Source organism: Carassius gibelio, chromosome A19 (assembly GCF_023724105.1).
Source record: "Carassius gibelio isolate Cgi1373 ecotype wild population from Czech Republic chromosome A19, carGib1.2-hapl.c, whole genome shotgun sequence".
In the NCBI taxonomy this organism is placed as follows: domain Eukaryota; kingdom Metazoa; phylum Chordata; class Actinopteri; order Cypriniformes; family Cyprinidae; genus Carassius; species Carassius gibelio.
The window spans coordinates 11,540,248-11,555,098 of NC_068389.1; the positions used below are offsets into that span (position 1 = coordinate 11,540,248).

At 40.4% G+C, this 14,851-nt stretch overlaps 1 protein-coding gene across 2 annotated transcripts; it reads right to left on the bottom strand.

Moving 5' to 3' along the window:
- Positions 1–456: 456 nt before the first annotated feature.
- Positions 457–14,632, bottom strand: bag6l (BCL2 associated athanogene 6, like). 2 transcript variants are annotated; one of them, XM_052533172.1, is made up of 25 exons: positions 14,490–14,632; positions 14,049–14,133; positions 13,718–13,835; positions 11,155–11,384; positions 10,956–11,027; positions 10,643–10,765; positions 10,367–10,524; positions 8,641–8,770; positions 8,348–8,551; positions 8,042–8,270; positions 7,753–7,815; positions 6,373–6,680; positions 5,964–6,042; positions 5,574–5,881; positions 5,204–5,489; positions 4,955–5,124; positions 3,853–3,906; positions 3,666–3,768; positions 3,437–3,561; positions 3,222–3,356; positions 3,066–3,134; positions 2,757–2,951; positions 2,525–2,632; positions 2,280–2,426; positions 457–1,209 (listed from the first exon to the last, which is right to left on the bottom strand). In XM_052533172.1, the coding sequence occupies exons 2-25, from the start codon at positions 14,124–14,126 to the stop codon at positions 1,114–1,116; spliced, it is 3,588 nt and encodes a 1,195-aa protein (XP_052389132.1). In that variant the 5' UTR covers positions 14,127–14,133; positions 14,490–14,632; the 3' UTR covers positions 457–1,113. The 2 variants fall into 2 exon arrangements, with proteins under 2 accessions (XP_052389132.1, XP_052389133.1); XM_052533173.1 differs by lacking the exon at positions 7,753–7,815.
- Between the last annotated feature and the right edge of the window lie 219 nt (positions 14,633–14,851).

The following is a 14,851-nucleotide window of genomic DNA, read 5'->3' on the forward strand; positions in this document are numbered from 1 at the left end:
ATTGCAATAACTTTTCATAATTGTACAGCTTTTACTGTAAGTTTGATCAATTAATGTAGCCTTGGTAAGCATAAGAGACATTTAAAAAGCATTAAAAAAAATCTTACCAACCCTTAAATTTGGAATGATAGAAAAATGTTAATTATTTATTAAAATGCCCAATTTATTTTATATTAGCATTTTGTCAGCCATGTCACTAAAGTTTGACTTAAGTTTAATAAATAAATTAAATAAAGTTTAAATCATATTAATTGTATATGGGTCACAGAGTTGCTAATGTACCATAAATAAAATCATTGCTCATCTAGCGATTTAGGGACCAAATGTTGGATTATTTGTGCAATGTGCCATATCCACAGAAAAGTCATTGTTTTTTTTGTTTTTTTTACTAAACCATCTGTGCTTCCCTGGCCGGACATATGGAGGCAGACAAAGCTGTTTCTTTAAAACAAGAAGTAATTCTAGACTTGGACAATTTTATTTTGTAACAGTCACATTTGTGGATAACATGATAGAGCCAACAAGATGTTTTTGGCATGTAAGAAATAATGACAAACAACAGCTCTATGGCATCACTATGACTAAAATGTGCAGTGCTGTAAATCTAATCATATTCACCATGTTTGGAGCTTGTAAACATCAATCTTGGCATCTCTTTATCTACACATCGAGCAGGTCAAGCTGGAATGAATTAGGTTTTCTTAATATATATATATGTGCCTGCAATACAACAGCTATTATTGTCATTATTAAAACAACTTATTACAACAATGTACAGCTAATTTACAATGGACAGGGGCATATAAGAATCCTGTCAGAGTAAAACTCACTGACTGTTTTGACATCAAGAATATAAGATGCTGTTTCCCACAGATGGACGCCATGTAGAGGAAAAAAATAAAATGTTCTGCCTCCATGGCCAGTCTAGTTCACCGGCTCTATATTTAGTCACGATCCACACATTTGACTATGGCAGACATCTCAGTTATGTGTCAGTCGACGATTTCAAAAAGTGGAACCCTCAATGCATGAGACGCTCCTGGCTGCTCCTCGAGACGTCATGGGCATGACTGTGTTCGACTGATGACAAGACAGAGTAAACCGAGCTGGTGGTTAGGAGTCCTCAGAAAAAGCCCTGTGTGTGTTGGGAAACCGCTGGTGGCTGTAGTCTGAATCATCACGCAGTCGTTTCTTTATATCACGCTTCACCTGGAACACGATGAAGAATGAAAAAGTTTCAAAATGTTCAATGCATTTCGGAGATCAAGAGCTGCATGAATCTCATGAAAAATACTGAGGAGGATATGCAACATTTAAAGCCATGACTTTATCAAAAGATTTTCTGCTCTGATTTAAGACCTTTTAACCCTTTGAGCAGTACGGTCCCACATGTGAGATTCTTATTTCCATGCCCCTGGGAGTACGGTCCCACATTTGGGATTCAGAACATTCCGTGATGTGACATAACGGGCAAATTCAAACTGTGCTTTCATGCTTTAGCTGGCGAAGAGCCAGAGAGACGTGCACTGCGCTTGTCATATTATCACAACTACTGTATGCAGGGTTATTAACCACATAATGCATATACCGTATTTTTCGGACTTTAAGTCGCACCTGAGTATAAGTCGCATCAGTCCAAAAATACGTCATGACAAGGAAAAAAACATATAAGTCGCACTGCACTATAGGTCGCATTTATATAGAACCAAGAACCAAGAGAAAACATTACCGTCTACAGCCGCGAGAGGGCGCTCTATGTCTTCAGTGTAGGCTACAGTAGCACTGAGCAGCATAGAACGCCCTCTCGTGGCTGTAGATGGTAATGTTTTCTCTTGGTTCATTTCTCTTGGTTCATGTCAAATTAATTTAGATAAATAAGTCGCACCTGACTATAAGTCGCAGGACCAGTCAAACTATGGAAAAAAAGTGTGACTTATAGTCCAGAAAATACGGTACTGGGTTTTATGACATTTAAATACACATAAGTACTAGTGAAACAATACACTTAGAGTTTGAAAAATACATGCATTTGTCTATGGAAGCAACACTAACAATCCATTCAGATATAATTTGTCGGTGAGTTTTATTCATATCGGCTTCACATAGTGTAAGTAACTATAAAGGTCACTCTACTCTTCACCCAGTTCACTGGCCTTTATTTGTGGAAGGGCAAAAAAAAAACACGTTTTAAGACCTTTTAAAACATGCAGAAACCCTGAATAACACTGGTCTGTACAGGTGTCCCGGGATAGATCAGGTGTGGGATTTGAGTTTCTTACCTGTTGTGTATATGCTTCCTGGAGCTCTGCTGCCTCCAGCTCCCCCTGTAGGCTGTCTGGAGCAGTAACAGGTCGCACCCCTGCTGTCCTGGCCGCTCGACTCACGGCCTCAGCGAGAGACAGGTGAGGACCCTCTCCCTGTGCGGTCTGTGAAGGGAGGAAAGCAGTTTAACTGAATTGTTCGTTTTGCATTGCCGATCCATGGCAGCACTTTAGATTTTAATGAATGTAGTTGGGGTACAGACCTTCCTCCTCTTGGCCGGCATCCCATGCAGATAAGCGTCAGACAGAGGCGGCTGTGATTTCATCTTCCTCTGGGTCAACATGTCATGTCTTATGATGGGTACCCACTCCTAATGAACACATAGAAACATCCGTCATTACTACATGCTATATCAGTTGTTGGTTTATCTGGGCTGTTAACTTTGAGGTCATTTATATGTCAATGTACTGCAGCAACAGTCAATCGAGTCTCACAGGAGGAACAGTTGCTGCCCATGGCTCCACCTCTCCGGCTGACTCCTCCCTGTCTGCAGTTGCCATGGCTACTGCTCCTTGAGTCTCCTCTAACAAAGGTCTGTCAGGTGGTTCATCTGCGTCAGCAGTGTCTCGTGAGGATGCCATGACTTCCTCTGCAGTGGTGGCAGGAGCAGGAGACAGACCCACTTCCATCTGTAACATATAATCAGATACTACTATAATAACATACAGTTTTTATCTCATTTAGAAATAATAATTTTCTGTGTGATGGTAAACTAGACTCATTCTTGTTCGGTTGAAACATACCTCAACACTCGTGTTATGTGACTGTTGGCTTGCTTGTGCATCTGACTCCGTTCTCTGAGACGACTCGCTCTATACGTGAATAAGATAACCGAAGCATATTCAGTTCTGTATTCTGTGGTTCAGTTTGGGAGTGAATCCTGACGAGAAGGTGAATACCTGCGTATAGATGAGGTAATGCTGGATCTGGTCCTCAGTGACTGGATTGTGCTCTAAAATCACATGCAGCCTCATGGACATCATACTGGTCAACCAGTTCACCAGACTGGGGTTCACTTCAGCGGACATCCTCCTCTGAGTGAGGAGGAAAACATGAACGTGTCGAAAGATGCAACACCAAACAACCTTCATAAGGATGAACCAACAAATCTTACAATACGGTGGTTGATAACGGTGGTTAAAGCTCTTTGCTCTCCTCTTAAGCAATAGAGATTGAGGGCCAAACACTCAAACAGACCCTGGGTGCACAGATACAGCAACCGCTGACCAAATGTGTTATCTGGAAAGACACAAGGAACAGTGGTATTGTTAACAAAAATATTACAAAATCGTTTTAAATACACAGTTTTGGGTCTGCGTTTGTTTGGATGGTATGGTGGTCACCTGTACAGCGCAGAATGTGAGTAGCCATGCGAGTGAACTGTTGTCTCAGGAAGGACATGTTGGTTTGGATGATGTCCACTCCCTCTCGAACAGTCACAGTGGACTGAAACATACACAGTACAGAGACTATCAGCTAGGGTGTCTGATGAACACGTTTCAGGTTAAATCAGGTAAAAACAAGACTTACAAAGCTCTCTGCAATGTACTCCTCTAGTCCATTGATCAGGTCCTCAGCAGCACTCTAAGGTACAGAAACAATACCATCAGTCTTTGTAACAGGCACTCAGTAGTATTATTTTCATGGTTCTTTTGAAGTGTCCATTTTAATGAATCAGTAAATCTAAACACTGAAAAATATGTTTGCCTCATGACTCAAAAATGTTCCTGTAATTAGAAGTATATCTCCCAGCACGTGCATTCAGATCATGGTTGCCAGGTTTTCACAACAAATCCTGCTCAGTTGCTTCTCAAAACTAGTCCAAAACTAGCCCAATCGCGTTTCCAGGAGGTTCCCCGATAAAAAAAATTGCTTTCCGGGGTTAAAATTTAAGGTTTTTGCATGGTTGCCTTGGTAAAGTTCGCATTTTAGGGGCTAAATATCACGTTATTTCTATTGGGGTCGCTTCCAACCCGCGGACATGAAAAACAACCACAGACTTGGCAACATTGGTTGGCATTTACTACACCGAACCGTAATTCACTGACAATCTACACAAAATCGATTTTAAAATCGGTGGCGATTCTTTGTCGATTTTGAAAGCGATTTTGTGTTAGTTGTCGGTAGACTACGGCTCTGTGTAGTAACTGCCACTCCACCTGAACCAGTGTTGCCAAGTCTGCGGTTGTTTTTCATGTCTGCGGTTTGAAGCAACCCCAATACCATTAACGTGATATTTAGCCCCTAAAATGCGAATTTTACAATGACAACCATGCCAAAAAACAAAACGTATATTTTAACCCCGGGAAGCATTTTTTTTTCTATCTGGCAACCTCCTGGAATCGCGATTAGTTTTGGACTTGTTTTGAGAAGCAACATGGCAGGATTTGTTGTGGAAACCTGGCAACCCTGATCTGAACACACGTGCTGGAGATAATACTTCCAATTAAAGGAGCGTTTTTACTGATGAGATGTGCATGAAAATCGCATTAGATTGTTTGCACAGCCCTATATGTGATATTGTCAAGGATAATATCATAAATGTTATTTTAACTAAGTGCGGGCTAACATTATTATGTAACTCGTCTGGGAATAAAAGTCATGTATGAAAGCAGTGTGAGATTAGACTCACAGCTATGTTGGCATCGGTGGGCTCTCGGCCTTGCAGATAGTGCTCAGTGAAGAAGGCTGTGAGCTGGGGATGGATGCGGCTCAGAGGCTGAGGATTACCATGCAGCAGCAGAACCATGTCCACCATGGAGAAACTCTGACACACCAGAGACAGCAGATCTCCAAAGAACCCTGACAAATAAACACAGCGAGTCAGTACTAGTTCATCAAATGCAACTTTGAGTTTTGCCAAATGTTCACAGAAACCCACCCACTGCATCTCCAGCTCCTGGCGTGAAGAGATTGCTGGTCTGGGAAAGTCTTTGAATAAACTGGGCGATGCTCTCAGTGTTGCCCTGACCAGCACCCAGAGAGCCCATCATGGTGGACAGGACGCCCTGCACGATGCCTGTAAAAAGCTCCGGGCTGAGGGACTCTCCAACTCCATTGGGAGGCTGAGGGGTGGCAGTGTGGGTGGCTCTTGAAGGGGCAGAGGGTGTAGCTTGTGAGGATGGAGGCGGCTGCTGGTTTGGTGGAGGAAACACAGGCTGGCCGGACTGAAATGAAAACAGAAGACGTTTGAATGAACACATTTGGAAAGATCAGAATACAAAAACCCATTTGCTCAGAAAGGCACCAACCTGAATGAACTCGGAGAGCCCCTGAATGAAAGCAGGGACACCTGGAACGGTCACTGTAATGGAAGGAGGACCTCCAGACACTCTTCCACCGGCTCCCGCAGCTCCTCCCAAAAGTGAGCTCAGCAGCTGAGCTAGATTATCTCCTGGGCCTCCCTCATGGGACTGACCCACGGACGCCGTGCTGGTGGTGCGGGTGGATGTCTGACCGGATGTGTTGGCAGAAGATGGAGGAGCAGTGGAGGAGGAGACAGAGGAGGTGGAAGAGAAAGAGAAGGAGTGGGACGATGAGGTAGTTGATGTCTGGTCTCCTGATGACAGAAAACATAATACGTTTAGAAGCTGTGTGATGGTAGATCTTTTACAGGAACCGAACACGTAAGGACCACTCACCTGTGTGCAAAGGCATCAAAAGCTGCCCTACCAAACCACTGACCATCTGTGTGAGAGGAGAGGACGTCATGGGGTTGCCCTTGATTGAAGAACAAAAAAGGAACTCATATTATTTTGAATGAAAGAATTAATTTGCATCACCCAAGCCTGGTTTATAAGTTTTTTTTTCTTATACTTGAGCAGAAGAAACAACATTTTTGTTGCTGATTTGAAATATGCAATTTAAATGTGAGTGTGGCTAGCAGTTTTTGAAATTTTAGGACTTTCCCATTCAAGAATACAAAACTTGGATGCTTTAAATAGACCAAAAGTGTTGCAAATATGGCCACAGAGTTAACAGACATTATTTGAAAGGGGCTTTGGGTTTATGAATCTCCAAACTGAAATAATGTATCATTAAGATTCATACTTGATTAGTCTGTTGTCCTGCTGAGGGGGGCACTGTTTCCCGCAGGTTGATGGTGGTCCCTCTAGTGCTCATGGGTTGAGGGATGTGTGGAGATAAGGAGGGCCGTGTGATGATCACCCTGGCCTGCGGTGGCAGAGGAGCCTGGCTGTCTGAACTCTGAGCCCCTGAGCCATCAGTGCCCTGCTGCTGCCCCTGGTGTCCAGCAGAGGCTGCGGCTGCCATGGCGACAGCCTGTTGGGAGATCTGATGCATGATGGCCTGCATGAACTCAGGAGGCAGTCCTGGTACATGGATGGGTGTCGTGGTGCCTTCAGAGAACAGATGAAAAGTGACTATTAACACTGCTGGCAAATTAAACTGTTGCAGGGTCAGAACTTGACTACAGACAACTGACAAGCAACAGCTGCGTTACATCACAATTCAAAAATGGGACTGAACATTATTAGCGCTTGATTTAATTGCGTATGGTTTGATGTAAGTGACCAAACGTGTAAGTGACCAAATTTTTGTAATTATTGCATAATGTGATATTATTTTTCTGTTTGGCGGATAAGTGTCATAAGTAGGACTAAGAACTGTAGATGCATAGGAGCTCCCATTCTCCATCTTCATTAGTTTAGGCTATGTTTAACAGTTGCGTTTAATGATAGAAAAGCAAACATTCTTGATAGCGTTTAAATAATTATTTGAATATCTAATACACATTTAATTCCAGAAACCTCATAAACTTCAAATATAAAACTATTGCTGTCAATACAAAAATAAACAATGCCCAATATGTATTTACAATTTTATATATATATATATATATATATATATATATATATATATATATATATATATATATTATTCATGGGCCTTTAGCACCCCCATGGGCAACCCATGTTTAAAGACTACAATGTATATAGTGAATTTTATTATTATCATTATTATTTTTCTTTCTGGACCTCTTCAGCCCCTGTCCCCATTTAGTTTATTGTATGGAGAACAAGCACTGTGAAAATTCTGCAAATATTTCTTGTTTTGTGTTCTGTTGAAAACGGTGAGTCAAACTGGTTTTGAATAATCATAAAATGTAATTTTTTGAGTGAACTTTTTTGGTTGCACTTTATTTTATAGTACGTGTACTTCCATGTACTTATAGTGCACTTTAAGTGTATTTATCTAAAAAAAGTTCTGGTAATACAAGGTAACTACATGGGTTAGGTTTAGGGTTAGTACCTAGTTATTACATAGTTATTGTAATTACTATAATAAGTACATAGTATCTACATGGGGAACAGGACTGTAAAATAAAATGCTACCACTTTTTTTAAGACACTAGCACATGTTAATGTTGGGACGGCTGGTCACTGACTCTAGAGAGAGGTGCAAACTAACCAGTCTCTCCAGCAGCGCTGGGATTCTGTTGCCTTTGGCCCTGAGCTCCACTGTCTGAATCTGCTGCACAGAAATGCACAGATCAGTGTTTGGCAGTTACACTACAACTGCCCATTCCAGGTCTGAAAAAGGCCTTTTCTGAAAGGAACTATTTTAAATAGTAAAAATAATTCCATGACGAAGAAAAGTGTCACGGATCTTCAGAAGTTTAGCAGACCGGGAATGGGCAGCATGGCTGAAATACAGTGCTAAGAACACTGGGGTCTGACTGGATGGGTGGGTGGCATACCATCCAAGTTCATCTGCATCATGACCACCGGCTCCATGGTCTGGTGAGTGATTCTGATCACTCTTGGAGTCCCCTGACTGTGACCCGTTTGTTGACTGGCACCGTTCGGTGGAGGAGGAGGTGCCTGACCCTGTGGCTCTGATCGGTTGCTTGGCTGTAGAGGTTGGGCCTGACCCTCGCTTGTCTGTCTGCTGTTTGCCGTCATTGTCACAGTAGAGCCCAGGTTCATCTGGAAGATGACATATTGTGAGGTTAACTGCTTGAACAGGATGAAAATAGTTTTGTACATATAGTTGGTTAGCTCACAGGAATAGGAATATGGGCTGGTCCACTCTGCAGCACAACAGGGGAGGTGTAGTGAGACATGGGCCGCACCACATGTAAGTGGCGGGGTGGCTGAGCTGATAAATTGCATCGGAGGTCACTCAGAGCCACCAACGTGTTGCCCAGGAGATGGAGTGACTCTCCAATCAAATTGAGAGTGCGCTGATCCTCCTCACATTCTTGAGTCTGTCCGAAAAACCAGTTTTCAGAAAATGAACAATGTATATTTACAGCGCATATGACAATGATGTAGCATTCAACTATCTAGGGCCTACATTGTTGTTGTAGTCAGCAGAACTGGCCTCTCCAAGGATGGAATGTGTTCTCTCCATGAATGGATGGAGGCGCTCCTCCACCCTTCGCACCTCTGACAGAACCTCCACCAACTCTAAAGGGCTGGGGTGACTGTTGAGACAAAGAAATAAGTTACACTTGTCTTGAACATGTGAAAAAATAATGGGCTGATGACATGATGATACACCTCACTTTCGGGGACAGTTTTTTCACTTTTATTCAGCAAGTACACAACTGATCAAAAGTAAAGACATGTATAGTGTTACAAAAGATTTCGATTTCAAATACAGGATATATGGATGATTTTTAAACTGAAATTTAAGACTTTTTGAGACCTTTTTTAAGACCTGAACAACTACCCTATGAGCATGGTGGGGCAATGTCTATGGCAACACATTAAACTGTAAAATAGGGGTGCTCCGATCACGATCGGCCGATCGTTATGCGCATCTCGTCAGTAAAGCCGGTTCTCTAATCAGCGGTTAATTCCATCAGGTGCGTGATTTCACATAGAGCAGCTGTTACTACACAGAGCCGTTGTTTACTGAGAAGATGCGCCAAAAACCGCTGAAAATTAACGTGATTTGCGCATCTTTTCTATTAACAACGGCTCTGTGTAGTAACAGCTGCTCTATGTGAAATCACGCACCTGATGGAATTAACCGCTGATTAGAGAACCGGCTTTACTGACGAAATTCGAATAACGATCGGCCGATCGTGATCAGAGCACCCCTACTGTAAAAGCATTCTTTACAGTTCAGATTTTCACAACAACAAAAAGTTTCAAATGATGATGAACTCCACATTTCAGCCCTTAAACCATTATTTGAGTCAAATTTATCAATTATTATGTTAATTTAAACAATTATTATCAATCAATTATTAAATTAATTAAAAAACATATTTTACGGTCTAAATTGTTTATATATTTATAAGGCATTATATTCTTGTGGAATCCACCAGTTCACATTTACAACTCTGCGTTTTTGCAGCGTGAAAACATGGGTTGGTTTTCACATTGGTCTTAATAAAAACAGCAGCAGAGCTGACTGAAAATGCACATTCATTCACTGCCAACAGGTGGCGCTTTTGGAAAGGCAGATATACAGCTGCTTAGAAATACAGCAACAATGTTTAATGCAAATTTTTATCATTTCTAAGGGATAATGTGAAACTGAAGACTGTAATAATGATTCTGATAATTCAGCTTTGCCATCACAGGAATGAATTACATTTTAAAATAACAATATATGACAATATTATTGTTTTTCTGTATTTTAAATAAATAAATACAGCCTTGCTGAGAAAAAGATTGCATTCAAAAATATAAAAACTGACCCTAATCTTTTGAATGGTAGTGTATACCACACAATTTGATCTTTTTATGACAAGACAAGGTTCAGATTGCAAAATATCAATGTTTCCCCCATAACAATGAAATCTTGAATTTTTAAAAATGACTTCCTAAAATATATCATCAGGAGCCATGTGTATTAATGTCGTTTTGATTGTGTTGTATATGTTTTTCGACTCTCAAGTGACAGTAGCCACTGACTTGCCTTTTATGGATCACCAAGGACAATGGTTTTAGCTAAAAATCTTGTTTACTGTTCTACGGATGGCATCAGGATGAGTAAATTAAAGCAATTATTTTCTTTAACACTGGATACACTATTTCCCCCCACGATCCTAATATTCTTCTCTTACTTGGGTCCAGAGTGAGTTGCTCCTACTGTCTGTGAAGCAGAGGACGAGGAGGAGGGAGGAGGTGGGGAGCTGTCCATTGGTTCTGCTGAGAGTGATGATGATGATAGAGGCTGAGAAGGTGGTGTCTCCTGCTGAGATGACGGTTCACTTGATTGACCCTGAAACAAAAAAATAAAGTTACTGCTTATCTGAAAATAAGCATCAGGCTGAATGATTTTTATATGTAATTAAGAAATCCAATAAGATTGGTTCATGATGTAAATATTTGTTCTGCACCTCTAGTCTGTGGATTAAAGCATGTGTCTCTCGCAGCAGGCTTTCAGCCAGCTGGAGCCTCATCCTGGGCTCACTCTGCACTGACTGGTCCACGTTGATATGGACATCCACAGAGCCACTGCTCTGTGAGAGAGGAAATAAATTACTGTAGATGTCTCCAGAGATGACCATCAGTTTTAAACAACAGACTGTGACCAGACAAAACATAACCGCCTCTAATACAACATTCTGTACACTGCTTATAATGTTCATTATTATATAAGTATGAAGTTAGAAAGATACATGAAGTTAGAAAGATGCAAGGATGACTCACTCCTGTGCTAGTGCTCATTCTGACATTACGCCCCATTTCTCCAACACCAGCCAACATCTGCTGCACTGACATCTAGAGGGGTAAAATTTCAATTTCCTTTAATAACAGGACCTCTAATAAATTTCTTACACTGGCTGTCTGAGGTTAAACATCACATATTGAAAACATGCGTCTCTTGATGGAAGGAAAGCACTGTAACCTGAATTTGCTGTGGGTCCATAATATTCACAGGCAGATTTAAAGTGCCTAGCATGACATAATTGTTGGCATTACGGTCGTGTGGAGTTCCTGGAAAGGTGGATGACTGAGAAGAGGTGGATCCTCCACCCGTTGTACCCGAGGAGCCAGAAACTCCACCTCCTCCACCCCCAGATTGACTGCTCTGAGGAGGTGCTCGCTCCACAAGATGAATGACCTTCCCATCAACATCTGAAAAACAGGGTTGTTTTTATTCTAAATATAAATATAAATAAAAGTTTTTTGATTATAGTTATACCAGATCTCAATAACTTTGTTTTAAGGCTGGAATACACTATACGACTTTTAAAATCTGAACAGATTTATGAAAGGTTTATGAAAGGTTACAGGGGAAAAACTGGGCAGCATGCACTAAACAACAATCACACACTACCACACTTTCAGGTCGAACACAAAAAACCTGCTCTGTTGCTTGTTTACTAAAATTGGCTCAAAATCTAAAAAAAAATTATAATAATCTTCAGACAGAACAGAATCTTAGTCTAAAGCTATTAAAAAAAAATTCAGAGCCTATGCCCATCATACACATTTATTCAGCAACCATAATCGTAAACAATAGCTGAGATTCATGTTTGCTTTTATTACAGTTTGCACTGAGATTGTTTGATTGCAGATTTGCAACAAACAGCAAAAAAAGGAAGGAACATAGACTAGATTTTACACTTTCATGTGAAGAGAATATCTCAGTGGAGTGTTTACACCACTGCTCTTTGGTATTTTTATACAGTGGAAAGAGCATATCTATGCGTTTGCCAGGTTGGGAATGGGAAGATTAAAGGGATAGTTCACTCAAAAATGACAATTCTTTCATTAATACTCACCCTCATGTCATTCCAAAACCATAAGACCTTTGTTCATCTTCGGAACACAAATTAAGATATTTCTGATGTAATCCGAGAGCTTTTTAACCCTCCGTAGACAGAAAGGGAACTACCACATTCAAGGCCCAGAAACGCAGTAAGGAGGACATCGTCTATTGATCCAATATGGATATTTTTCTTACACAGACACATCACTTCACTTCGCGAAACCTTTATTAACCCCCAAGAGCAGTGTGGAACAATTCTTATGATGGATGGATGCACTTTTTTCGCTTTAAAGTCTCAACCACCATTCACTGTCATTATAAATCATTGAAGAGCCAGAACATTTTTTTTTTTATATAGAACTCAGATTGGATTTGTCTGAAAGAAAGAAAAAAGTCATATACACCTAGGATGGCTTGAGGGTGTGTACATCCTAGGGCAATTTTTGGGTGAACTATCCTTTTAAACCAATGCAAGAAAATGTCAAAAATTTAAATAAAGAAGAACTAACCAGCCAATATCTAGATTACAACGCAAATAGAGGTGCATCTCAATAAATAAGAATGTCATGGAAAAGTTCATTTATTTCAGTAATTCAACTCAAATTGTGAAACTCCTGTATTAAATAAAATCAATGCACACAGACTGAAGTAGTTCAAGTCTTTCGTTCTTTTAATTGTGATGATTTTGGCTCACATTTAACAAAAACCCACCAATTCACGATCTCAACAAATTAGAATACTTCATTAAATAAATAAAAATAAATAAAAAAAAATTAGTGAATTGTTGGCCTTCTGGAAAGTATGTTCCTTTACTGTACATGTGCTCAATACTAGGTAGGGGCTCCTTTTTCTTTAATTACTGTCTCAATTCGGCGTGACATGGAGGTGATCAGTTTGTGGCACTGCTGAGGTGGTCTGGAGGCCCAGATTTCTTTGACAGTGGCCTTCAGCTCACATGCATTTTTCGGTCTCTTGTTTCTCATTTTCCTCTTGACAATAGCCCTATAGATTCTCTCTGGGGTTCAGGTCTGGTGAGTTTGCTGGCCAGTCAAGCACACCAACACCATGGTCATTTAACCAACTTTTGGTGCTTTTGGCAGTGTGGCAGGTGCCAAATCCTGCTGGAAAATGAAATCAGCATCTTCAAAAAGCTGTTCAGCAGAAGGAAGCATGAAGTGCTCCAAAATTTCTTGGTAAATGGGTGCAGTGACTTTGATTTTTAAAAAAACAAATGGACCAACACCAGCAGATGACATTGCAGCCCAAATCATCCCAGACTGTGGAAACTTAACACTGGACTTCAAGCAACTTGAGCTATGAGCTTCTCCACCCTTCCTCCAGACTCTAGGACCTTGGTTTCCAAATGTAATACAAAATTTGCTCTCATCTGAAAAGAGGACTTGGACCACTGAATTACGTAAATTAATGAACTTTTCCACGACATTCTAATTTATTGAGGTGCACCTGTAATTGTACAGCCTTACTTTGTCTGATTTTACCAATGCAAATATTTACAAACATTCATTCTTGAATGAATCAGCATTTTTAAATAAATCATTGACTCATTTAGACATTTTCAATGAAGACCCACAAATGCAGAGTAGCATGTTGTTCCGAATTCAGCATCCTTTCACTCGTTCACACAAACAGTGAACAGTCCCAGTGCAAAAAACAACAGACACCAAGCATCACTCACTGTATTCTGTGAGTGTCCTCTCATCCTGCATCACTTTACCCTGGTAAATCAACCTCTGCTTATCCACCGGGATTTCAACAGCAGGAGAGATGTGTTCTTTAAACTGTTTCACTGTCCACTGAGAGAAAGTAAGAGAGGTGACAATCCAATTATAAAGGGAAACCTAATTGGTTTATCGATTTAAAGAGTTACGTATTTAACAGCGGTCTGGGTCTGGGTCTGGTCTGGGTCTGGGTTTAAATTAGCTATTTGTGTTACATACAAAACAGTCACAGCGCAAATGAATTCCTCTCATAATGTTTGCGTCTATGACTGATGTTATGACACACACCTCTCCCCTGACAGTGAACGTCCTGCTCTGGGAGTCCAGAGTCTTCACGGTCACCTGTACAGACCCTGGTCCCTCCATCACCTTCCTGTGGGTCAAAATCTCTTTAGAAAGTCGAGAGAATGAAGAACGCTTCCAAAAATGATTACAAGGACTAATGTTACCAATAAAATGCTGTGAAGCACATCATCTACACTGCTTGCGATAAAATTAGAACCCATAATAATGAAAGACATAGCGACACCTATTATTATTATTTTTTTTTTTTTTTTACATATTTACCAATGGTCATACATTATTACTATTGTTCAAGACCATTATTATAACGTTAGCAGGCTAACAACAGCCAAAGAGACTCGGTTGTTAATTCTAGGATAAAACAACGTTACATATAAAGCAGCAGAGCATATCTGGGTGAGAAATGCAAAGGATTTAACACCTTACTTTTAAAGGATAACTGTGGCAGCTCGGTGATTTAGTTTTTAATTATATTTGTATCCTACACAACATCTATAGGGGCATGCTAGCTAAGCAGCTAGCTAATCCCAAACGGTGCTTTGTCGGGAAGTGACAACATGTAACGTTACTCCAAACGATTTCAAAATAAAGATGCCTTCATAGTGTCAAATCTTAATCCGTAAATTTATTTTATTTGTGTGTACATTTTTAATGTATTGATTTAGAAAATATATTGCAGTCTAAAACTAACAAAATTAATCAGATAAACGCACCTACAAATTAATTTTCATAAGACCACAAATCCTCCAAAGTTTGATCCTGCTGCTAAGCATGTTTTGGAAAGATTT